This window comes from Synchiropus splendidus, chromosome 16 (genome assembly GCF_027744825.2).
Source record: "Synchiropus splendidus isolate RoL2022-P1 chromosome 16, RoL_Sspl_1.0, whole genome shotgun sequence".
NCBI lineage: Eukaryota > Metazoa > Chordata > Actinopteri > Syngnathiformes > Callionymidae > Synchiropus > Synchiropus splendidus.
In genome coordinates, this window is record NC_071349.1 from 15,368,471 (window position 1) to 15,380,140 (window position 11,670).

General features: G+C 47.7%; 1 protein-coding gene across 4 annotated transcripts in view; it reads left to right on the forward strand.

Moving 5' to 3' along the window:
* Window positions 1-10,157, forward strand: part of slc35f4 (solute carrier family 35 member F4) — a 39,419-nt gene extending 29,262 nt beyond the window's left edge. For 2 of the 4 annotated variants that reach the window (XM_053844783.1, XM_053844784.1), the window contains exons 5-9: window positions 8,158-8,458; window positions 8,576-8,795; window positions 8,860-9,236; window positions 9,309-9,398; window positions 9,645-10,157. In XM_053844783.1, the coding sequence (XP_053700758.1) occupies window positions 8,158-8,458; window positions 8,576-8,795; window positions 8,860-9,236; window positions 9,309-9,398; window positions 9,645-10,035 (1,379 nt within the window). In that variant the 3' untranslated portion in view covers window positions 10,036-10,157. Of the gene's footprint in view, window positions 1-4,433; window positions 5,114-8,157; window positions 8,459-8,575; window positions 8,796-8,859; window positions 9,237-9,308; window positions 9,399-9,644 lie in introns of those variants that run through there. The other 2 variants (XM_053844786.1, XM_053844785.1) reach the window with 2 other exon arrangements.
* Window positions 10,158-11,670: the final 1,513 nt, after the last annotated feature.

Sequence of the window (11,670 nt, forward strand, 5' to 3'; positions counted from 1 at the left end):
TGACTTGTTTTTGGCAGAGAGAAGGGGTGTATAACGGTAACTTCAGAAGGCAGAGAAAGTTTTAACCCGTGAAAAACAAAGTCGTCCCATATTTAGCAACTAAGCTTAGCGGAGTTGGAAAGAGACGCTGTTTGTCAGAGTATTTCACTAGGAAGGGAGTCGGATGGAGAATGTTTATACTAGAAGCTGAGAGTTGTTCGCAGGACTTACATAACTTTGGGGATCGGTCATTGCTGGATCCTGCTTAGCAAAAACAAGCATTCGTTGCTCAGTCAAGTGCCCAACATTAACGCAGAGATCCGTTCCACTTGTACTCAGAATTGAAATAGTTGTGTTGGAACGTTAGCCTGGGGCTTGTGTCTGATCTTGTGGGGCAGGGAATGTCGACTTGGCACGTTTCCTCTGTAAAGAAACTTCTAAGTATTCTAATTGTTGCAGCGCAGTATGGGGCTTGAGTGGTGGAAGTGCTCTATACTGAAGGGCCGGAAATCACGTCCTGGGTCATGGGTCATACTGAACTGTATCGCTGGGTGGATGTGGTCGCAGGTCTTAAGGTCTTTTTGTGGAACATGTGTGAGGAATATGACTCTCAACAACTTTTCAAATACAGTGGTACCTCGGTTCTCGACCACAATCCGTTCCAGACGGCCGTTCGAGAAGAGATTTGTTTGAAATCTGAATCAATTTTTCCCATTACAATGAATGGAAAAAGAAACAATGCGTTCCAAGCCTTAAAATAGGCTTTTGTAGGAGTGAATGTAGAGTGTCTGCTGCAGGTGCGCTGCTCCTCTATGTGTGTGGCCGCTGCATGTGGGAGGGGTTGCCGAGTGAGTGAGGTCTCTCCAGAAGTGAAGAGGTGCCCGGTGCGTGTCCAGCTCTGAATGTGCGCTTCTGTGCAGTTTGGCTGTGACAAAGTCATAAACCAAGTCACGCTCTGTCCCAGACTCGCCTCATCCCTGTCCCAGCTCCAGCCCACAACAGGACATCAAACCCTGGAGTGCGCGCTCCAGCCTCGGAGGTGTCGAGAGTGAGCACCTGTGACACTGTACCACGGTCCAGTGTGGAGACAGGAAAGGTTTTACACCTCAATATGAAGAAAAAACAGTTAGTAAATGTAGCTAACGGGACACGTCTGCATACAGAGGCTGTGTTATACACAATAACAGAGCGCATCGTGGGTCAGCTGATCGGTCCGTGCACCTTATGTTTTTTCGGGGCCTTCCAGTTCTGGATTTTTGTTTCGCAATCAGAAGCAAAAAAGTATCTGAATTTTTGTTCGAAGTCCGGGACGTTCGAAAACCGATGTACCACTGTACCTCAATCACTTATAAAGGGGTGTTACTGTGGGGTTCAATGGCTGGGGGGGCTGACACAAGAGTGGGTACCTTTGATGTTTTTTTTATATTTGTTAAGTAAGTGAGAGGATGCGCAAACCAACCTGGATCAGCAGAAACAGCATGTAGGGACAACTCTCAAGTCGAGGCTCAAGTACTAAATGACCATAAACCTGAGACAGAAACTGCTGCAACAACGGAAGTGCACGTTCAGCATTTCCAGGAAAACCATTACCATAATTTCAGTATATCTTTTGTTTCTAATAACTAATTCATAAGCGGGCTGTAGCACCAGCACCAGTCCCTGCAGGGTGCAGTGTGACTGCTGGTGCTACATCATCCTCCGACATCTCACACTAGACCCGAGAGCGGAGATCACGCCTCGTGTTGTCCTCTTAGAAGACGATTCGCTTTGCTCGAACATGGACTTGTTTTGGACCGTCCCGTGCCTCCTGGCTCCTGGCTATTTATATCCGGCCGAGTGTCGAATGGGAAATGAGTTTTGCCTGAATGACTCCCGGAGTGCTGTTAGTCCGTCGTCCTCCCGGGGATCAGCAAACACGCCCCGCATGTAATGGCGCCAAGTGTTCATCCGCTGCAGAAGCGCTCACCCGTGCTCGACTTCTGGGACCGGAATTGAATTTGTGGGTGAAGGATGCTTCCTGCATGGCGTTTTTAATAACCCCAAAGTAATATCAGAGCCGCGAGGCCGCGCGAGGGACAATCGTCGGAAGTGTGAGGTGGAGCGCTCAGCAACAGCGCCATCGTGCGGTGAAAGCAGACAGCTGCAACAACAAACCAATGAGTTTGTCACGAAAAATAATTGGGTTTTTTTAAGGTGAAATAATGTGTTAAGTTTATTTGCTATCGTTACATTTAAAAATAAATAATAAATAAATAGATCAGCTAAAGTATCCTGTCAGACATTTATGTGGCCTAAACAGTAGTTTTAAAAGTAAATGGAAACACTTTGGTGCAATATTAGCGATACACTTCTTGGTCAACTCTGGATCAAATTGATATGATGAAATGATGTCGGAATCATCTGCAGACACTTCCCAACATTGGCCATTGGGTGTCGCCCTCGCCCAGTTCCTCGGTGTGCGCGCGCTCAGGTGCAGCCTCTGTCCGCCCCCGTGCACTTGATAGATGCAGACAAAGGATGCTCCGAGGAGACTGTGTCGATCTGAATGACAAAAGAATGAAGTGATGTTGCTATGGATCTGAAGAGGAGTGACGCTGCTGTGTTGGTCCGATTCAAGACGCTTGATGTTTGTACACAGAAGCAACAGCAACAAATAAATAGACAGAGAATTCGTCTCTCTAGTTCTGACAGTTGTTTAGAATGTTGAACTCTTGATCGACATCATGTGCTGCTTCACGAGGCTGGTGTGTTTGTTGACAAACGTCTGGTGAGAGAATCTGCAAAAGACTTTTGAAGAAGTTTGAGAAGACTTGTGTCCAGAGAAGGGAATGAATCAGCAGGTTTTGTTCTGTATGCAATTTCATGGAGGATTTCTAACAGAAAGTGACTCTAGCGCCCCCTGGGAAGTGCCTCCCACCTGATGTGAAACAGAGACCATTCGTGTTACAAGGAGGACTTGAAGTTGAACGTCTCTTCAGTTCTCTGGGTGGAATGTTTCGGCCTTTTAATCTGTAATCCCTACTTTGGGATTGAAACTGAGATTGAGTCTGCTCCAGTATTTCATCTAATCCGATGGTGATTAGCCTCGCGGCTCCGCTGACTGGCTTTTTTTCCCCTCTCCCCCCACCCCGCCCTCCTCGTGTCCGGCGCTTGGCTCATCAGCAGGTCTATTTTTAAGTGGTCTCAGTGGACCCCCCCGGTTCGTCCCCTGCTTACTCATGACCCACCATCAGCTCTCACTGAAACAACTACAAGTCATGTGACGTCTGACCCGGATCTGATAGCTGAGGTGAAGTTGTGGAGAGTCCAGTCAGTCAGTCACTGAACTTGTAAGCGTGGCAGGAAGCTGTTTTGAGAGGGAGGAAGTTCTGAAGAGCCAGAAAACGGCAGACACAGAGAGATGATGTAACTTGCTGTAGAGAGAAGCTGGTGCTTGCTCTCCTCCTTTATCCCACTGGACACTTTACACAGATGCGGCAGAGCGTCGAAGGAAACTGGACCGTCTCGATCATAACAAAATGCAAGTGTGACACACGGGTTTCGCCTGAACCGTTACGAGGATAACAAGTCCCATGACTGACCGTCTGATAATATCAGAGTCCATTAACGCTGCAGGACAGAGACACGGTGGCGAGAGGAGATGGAAACTTCTGACCACAGACCTGGGGAGGGCGGGGGCTGAACCTCCTCAGGTCCTCTGGTACTGGCACGGCTTCGTCTGCTGAGTGATGGACGCCAGTTCCCCAAAAGTCCTCTGAACCTCAGTATATCAATACTTAATATCAGGATTGACAGTGAAAGACACATTCATGATAAGACATGAGGAGCAGTGTCAGCTGGTCCAGAATCCAGAACAAACATTCATGTTTCTCCTGCTATTTTAATGAGGAGCTGGGGTCAGATGACTTGATGTTTTTTTTATTTTTTTTTTTTTGAGGGCTCATTGTGCTGCATTCAAGGCAAACGAGAGAAAAAAAATCATTAAAAAAAAAAAAAATCAAAATAAATCCATGTATCATGAAACATGCCAGTGGCAAAATACCTAAAAGTAAGTCATGCTGCAAATAAATGAATTCCTGTGGTTCGGGCTAAAATAAACACTATTAGAAAAGAGCTGAGTGACTGAAAAATAGGGGGAAATCATTTTAAGTTCTGCAAGAAAAATGTACAATCTATATTTTACCTAGAAGCAACATTCAATGCAGTGAAATAAAAAAAGACATAAAAATCTTAGAAGGAAGAAAAAAATGTCCAAATAAAAAATAGTGGTTATATATATATATATATATATATATATATATATATATATATATATATATATATATATATATATAACCACTATGGACAGGAAGCTAGCTGTCGCTAACAAACATAATGCAAGGTGAAATCACTGCTCGGTTCTGGGTTCCACCTTCGTGCTGCAGTGTGTTGCAGGATCTGAGCGTGAACGTGACTCCCGTGCAGCAGAGGAAGTGCACTTGGAGGTAAATTTTTGGGTGAGCGTGGGCACGCTGAGGTGCCTGTGGAGGAGGAGATCAGGTCCTGCTGCGAAAGACTGAAAACACTGTGGGTGATGCAGTCTGACAAGCCGCGGAGGTTTTCACAGGACTTGTGTAGCAGGAAGGACGGCAGGAAGTGAGCTAAGAAGAGAGATGGAGGAGAAGCCTGCTCAGGTAGCAGCGAGAAGAAGGAGGAGGAGGAGGAGGAGGAGAAGCTAACGCAGCATTATCAGCCGGCTGCCTGGTTACCTTGCAAACAAAGCTGCTGATTTGTGGAGCGACAGGAGAGGAGGAGAGGAGTGAGAGAGTGAGGAGGGAGTGATTGCAGCAGGCCGCTCATACTTGAAGCTCCGTCTCCCTGGGAGACCATCTCAGCGCCGGATAGCTCCGTGGCACCCCACTTTGCGCCAAGTCTGGGTCTTCACTGGGACCAGGGAGCTGGACAGGAAGTGGAGCGGGGAGATGCTGGACGCCGAGAGGAGGAGCTGCTGACCACGCAACCCGCCACATACCCGACTTGACGAGAACTTCCCGGACGTGTTCGCGGCCTCGCCGGAGGATGAAGAAGCACTCGGCCCGAGTGGTTCCTCTCAGCTCCTACAGCACTCAAGTCCTCACCTGCCCGACCTCTCAAGGTAACAACCTGAGTTCGGATATTGGTGTGTCGGCATTTTTCAGTGGCGAGAACGAAGCCTGCGCCCTTCACTCGCCACTCACACCGACGTCTGCTGGTTTCATTGAAAATATATTTCCACTTCTTCCTAAATATCACTATTTCATAAAACATTTTTGTGGAATGTTTCTCAACGTTTATTTATGTTTTTTTCTACTTTCAAATACTTCACATATTTTAACTTTAGAGCTTATTTTATTTTTAGTAAATGTTTTGTTTACTCTCAGTCAAAAAGATCAGGACTCTCCTTGACCTGAAGTCTGTCCAGTCACTGCTAGTTGTCGGACGATTGCAGCATTGTGTTATCAACTCTTAAATGTCTGGTGCTGTTGAAGTCCACCAGAGGTCTCTCCGATGCCCGATTGTCAAAGAAGAAAGTCAGACTTCGACAATTCCATTTGTATGTCAGTGTCTCAAGTCAAGTGACACAAGTCAGACAGATGAGGAGGTTGAACTCACCTGGTCCAACTGTGTGAGTCTGACAGACTGCTGACCAGGTTTAACTTCCTCAGACAGTGATTGCTGAAACTTGTTAAACTGACTCGCCTCACTGGCTGAAGAGAAGCTCACAAGGACTAAGCTTTGCTCTCCACTAGCCTTTTGTTCTCTGCTGAGCCGAGTCTCTGCTAAAAACAGTGGCTAAGTAAAAGTGCTTCCACAGAACTATGTGGGAGGAAACAAACATTTCTGCTGGCAGAGTGCAGCAAAGATGCGCAGAAGTTGGCTGCAGCAGGGGAAACGTCACGCCTGTCATTCCACCAAGCATCCCTCAGCTTCCTCCACCACCCAGCGCGCCTCTCGCCGCCGTGACTGACAGCCGCTATCGGGTTCCGGCCAGGGCTCGTACATCAGTGTCACGGTCGTGCAGCGTCAGTGAGCCCTGATAAAACACAGGATGGATTGAAATGTGAGCGTCAGGCAGCAGCCTGCGTCACCTGCTTCACTTAACAGCTGCCGGTCAGGAATTATACGACGCTGCTGATGAAATAGCTTCACTTCGCCCTTTAGTGCCTCAGAGGACAACGTTTCTGACCTCAGGGTGGTTTAGCTTCATCGGTGGAGTCTGTTGCTAAAGCTTTGTGTACCGACCGTGTTTCTGGTGAAGTAGCACACAAATACTTTAATAACTTCAGCAAGTCATGTTCTGAAGCTGTGAAATAATTCAAGATGGCCGACAAGCTATTAGCATGTAGTCCTCGCGTAGACAATTCCATTTATACATATTTCAACTTTCCTTTTTGACTTAATCCTGATGTAAAGTGTTGTTTCTGTTTCCTACTCTCTTCTTATCGTACTAGCGTTGCATATCTACAAAAACTTGATTCGATTGAACTGGATGGTGAGGCGTCTTTGCTAGCGAACTGCTAGCCGACTCCTCCATGAAATAATGATGGCGGCTTGATATTGCTGAAGCTCTTTAATGAGGCGAGGGAATTATGATTTTACCGTCTTGGCACCTGATCAGCCTGTAGTGGCTTCTCCCTCCAACACTAAAAGCTTTTCTGTCAACGCTGTGAAACACAAACCCGCCTGCAGGACGGGAGAGGAGGAGAGGGAAGCGTGGCTTCTACAGAGGAGTTGTCCTGCTGAAACCACAGGGATGGTCGTAATTGATGGGTGACGAATCCAGCAGCCAGTTATTGAGTTGGATGGAGACGTGGAGGGATGTTCTCTGCACTGGAAGTCCTGCTCAGAATGAGTCATTCGGATGTGTTGTTCTTCGATTTTGAGTGTCCTCACTCGACTCGCTCTGGAACCCAGATTCGAGTGAGTCCGAGTCGGTGGCAATGTGGTTTCTGAGGCTCTGATTCTCAAGCTGGTGTGTCGTTGCTGAAGCAGATCATTTTAACACCAGCCGATGGTTGAGTTCCCGCAGACGAGTTAAGAGTGGAAGTGGCGGCGAGTCACATGCTGAGTCAGCAGGCACCTGCAGCAGCAAAGTGCCAGCACATGTCATCCTTTATTCCTGCCCCGGTGTAAAGTGATCACTGATGCATCCTCGCTTCCCTCCATTCAAGCTGCTTGTCTTGGTTTTGTCACGCTAAAACTCTTATTGTTGCTAGCTGTCATGGCGAGATGCTAGCTTGCTAATGGAGAAAATGCTAAGTCAGGTCATTTGCCTGTAAACAATGTTGTGAAATGTTTAAAAATGAAATGTCACGTTTTGACGTTGCTGATCATTTATACATCAAAAATGTTTTGTGGATAACATCAACAACACTGCTAGGCAACATGCTAACAGCTAGCAGCTGGTGTTCTACATAGCAATGCAAGGCATAAATGGTGATAAATCATTCACTCAGCAGACTGATTTTCTGAATATTAATTTTGATTATAAACGTCTTTCATAGCTTTTTTAAATTTCTACATGTAGCGTAGCTTTTATTTTTTTACATTAATTATTATCATTGTTTGTTATTGCCTTTCACTGTGTATTTTTTATCACTTTTTTTTCACTGTTGATTTACCAGTTGTCGTTTATTTATTTATTTATACTAACAGATAATCTGTTGTTTTTTCTTCCATTGGCTGCTTCTTTTCTTTTTTTAATCTCGTTGTCCAGCGGTTGCTTTTCAAAATTAATATTAAGTTTTTGATTGTTTTTTTCATTGTTTTTTATTATTTATTATATTTTATAATTTGTATTATTCATTATTTATTTTTGTTATTATTGTTATTTATTTATTTTTATTTGTTATTCTTTGTTATTGTTGTTACTATTGAACCCTGAAGGGAGAAGCCGGGAGGACAAGAAGAAGATTTGTTATTATTATTATTTGCTGGGGATCGTGGTAGCCATCATGCTAAATAACTAGCTACATTAAAAAAAGCTGAGTCATCAATCAATCCCTCCACCTTCCTCAGTCTTCCCAGGGGTTGTCACTACTGTCACGTGTTCACAAGCTCAGTTTCACTTTCATAGCGTCAGGCTTCTGTGCGCAACACCTGGATGAATCAGGTGACCGAGTGATGAAGTGAATGAGTGAACTCTCTCCACGTCTCCAGGAGACGATGAGAATGAAGTGCATGCCGAGACTCCAGGCAGCGACAGCAGCACAGAGAGCCGGTCCTACCACACCTGCACCAGCACAGCCCTGAAGGTTCTGGGCGGCCTGTTGATGGTTCTGTGCGTCTCCTCCTCCTGGGTCGGCACCACTCAGGTGGTCAAGCTGACCTTCCAGTCCTTCTCCTGCCCGTTCTTCATCTCCTGGTTCAGCAGCAACTGGAACATCCTCTTCTTCCCGCTCTACTACGCCGGACACTTCATGCTCACGCGGGAGAAACAGACGCCGATCCAGAAGTTCAGGTGAAGGTCGTGATGTTCGTTGACTGGTACTGACGAGTGGCAGCACGAGGAACGTTACTTTTGCGGTTGTGTAAAGATGTAAATCTCAAAAGGACCCACTGCTCATGTGACGTGCAGGGAGTGCAGCCGGCTCTTCGGGGAGGACGGGATGACGCTGAAGCTGTTTGTGAAAAGAACGGCGCCGTTCTCCATCCTGTGGACGCTGACCAACTACCTGTACCTGCTGGCCTTGAAGAAGCTGACCGCCACCGACGTGTCGGCGCTCTACTGCTGCCACAAGGCCTTTGTCTTCCTGCTGTCCTGGATCGTCCTCAAGGACCGCTTCATGGGTGTCCGGGTCAGAGCCCGCTTCTCTATCTTCTTCCGTCTGTCTCCGGATTCTAATCTGTCTTTGTCCCCAGATCGTGGCGGCGATCATGGCCATCACCGGCATCGTCATGATGGCCTACGCCGACGGTTTCCACGGTGATTCCTTTGTGGGCGTGGCCTTGGCTGTGGGGTCGGCCTCCACGTCTGCGCTGTACAAGGTAGGACCCGGGACGGACGCGGGCGAGCGTCCTAGGCTAACGCCGGCGTGCCGCGCAGGTTCTGTTCAAGATGTTCCTAGGCAGCGCCAGCCTGGGGGAGGTGGCCCACTTCCTGTCCACCATGGGCTTCTTCAACCTCATCTTCATCTCACTGGTGCCACTCATCCTCTACTTCACCAAGATGGAACACTGGGGGTCGCTGTCCTCGCTGCCGTGGGGCTACCTGTGCGGACTGGCAGGACTCTGGCTGGGTGAGAGTTCGGACGCCGGCAGACTCCGGTTCCTCTCCCACCCTGACCCGGTTTTCCTCTCTCTGCTCCCAGTGTTCAACGTCCTGGTGCACGTGGGGGTCGTGCTCACGTACCCCATCCTCATCTCCATCGGAACGCTGCTCAGCGTGCCGGGGAACGCTGGTGAGTGGACCACACACACTGGCACCGGAGGGTCAGCACTTACAACCGTGGCGGCGACCTAATGACTCAGCAGCTCTGAAACTCCCTCATCAGCGCCTGGGCTACTCTGTGGAGGGGATCAGGTTGCCATGGCGACGCTAAATGCCTGCAGACGCTTGAGAAGGGTCCGCGCTGGGACAAAGAGGATCACTGTCCGGATCATGGTACTTTCTCTAATGAATGTAGTTGTGCCCCTCTGTGTCGCAGCCGTGGACGTGCTGAAGCACGAGGTCATCTTCAGCGTGGTGCGTCTGGCCGCCACCTGCGTCATCTGCCTGGGTTTCCTCCTGCTGCTGCTGCCCGAGGAGTGGGACGCCGTCACGCTGCGCTTCCTGGCCGCCATCGCCGACAAGAAGTCGGAGGACCACGGCGAGGAGCTGACGGACTCCAGCGCCCACACCAGGGCCCGCAGCCGAGCCAACGGCGCCGTCTCCATCCCGCTGGCGTGACGGCCCAGGCGGGACGGATCCTCCGAACGCTGACCTTGACCACGGGACCTCCGTCACTCCGGAGACGAGAAAGGAAAGTGATATTTACTTTCTTCTGCACGCACTCCGGACAGGAAGTGACGCTGGCTGTGACTCGACCTTTGACCTGACTGTATTCTGTGAATATAAATGCCGACGGGCCGCGAGTGTATTCAAGATATTTATGTCGACACAACAGAGGTATTGATGCAACTGTATTGTAGATGAGACGGACCTGTGAGAGCTTTTTCAATAAAAGACTGCAAAAATGACAAGCTGTTTTGTTTGTCTCTCTCACACACACACACACACACACACACACACACACACACGTGTGATGAAGAGCTCCAGTCACTTGAACTCACGAGAAGCTGCTGTTGATGTGTGGGTGCTGAGTCGTGACCTGTTGCCCCGGCGACATCAGGTGTAACCCCAACATGTCGTGTAAAAGTAGCGAGAAGAAAAGATACACACACACCAAGGTTACATTTGTCTATCTGTTAAATCACTCAATGTTTTCTATTAAAATATGCTCCGCCCCTAATTTCCCGGTCCTCACCAACCGGATTATTGCTTCACCTTCCTCATTCAGGTCAAACTGAAACAGGTCAAACATTAAAACCACCCAAATTCTGTTTTCAACCCCCCCCCTTCACTCACCACACGCACCGCCTCGAACTCGTGAGATCTTCCAAGCATTAACTTTTGAGTTACAGAGTAACCTGTGGGGGACGGTTGCCATAGTTACCACGCTCATTAAATAGAGAAATTTGAAGTGTGCAGGCAGTGAAGGATCGACTCGTCTTTCATTTCTGGTAGGTCTTCAGATTCAGAGGAGGAAATCTGAGCCGTCGCTGACGTCATGCTGGAGGGGGAAAGGTGAGAGTGGATGAAATACACGTCAAACTTTTGTGTTCTGACGGATTCAGTTTGGGTGAGGATGGGCTCCGGAGGATCCAGGTCCAGGCGGCTCCAGGTGGCCCCTCGTCCCCCGGACCTCTGGCCTCGACAGGTGAGGCGGCCGGAACCCGTCTGGACGCTGCCCGCTGTGAAGGTCACTCAGGAGGAACCGCTGCGACCTCGCGAGCAGAAGAGGATGAAGCTGCCGCCTCTGAAGCAGGAAGTTCCTCTCACCAGGGTCACAGGTCTGAAGCTTTATTCGCTTCGAGTCTGCCTTTGTTTGGTTTGAAGTGATCTTGGCCACTTCATGTACACGCTAGTATGACACATTTTAATAGTAGTAGTATTTTAACTAACCTGAAAGTGAAGGTACAAAACCAAAAAAAAAATAAAAAAAATCATAATAATAAGTAATAAAATAAATAAAATAAAAATGAGTCCAAAAATATGGAATTGGAAACACTTGTATAATATTCCAAAAAATGTATTTTTTTTAATCAATAATTGATGGTGAAAAAATAGAAAATCTAAAGATAGAAATCTGACAGAAATGTAAATATGTGTCAGAGCTCAACCAAATATTTTAACATTTGTCCTTCAGTCTTGCTTTGTGGGAGTCAGTCAGTGAATATTCTACATGTTTGTGCTCAGGAAACATCTCACACCTGCAGAGCATCATTTCCTCTCATCCACCCAAAAAAGTCCAGGTCAGACGTCCAATTTGCCACAATCTTTTTGACCTTTCAAACCTCTTTTTAGAGGTCGGTTTACCTGCTCACCTGCCTTGACACTAATGTGTGGCCTCTAAACTCATTTTAAGTTCGTTCTGCTCCATCTCTTGCGTCTCTCAATATATTCTGTGTGTA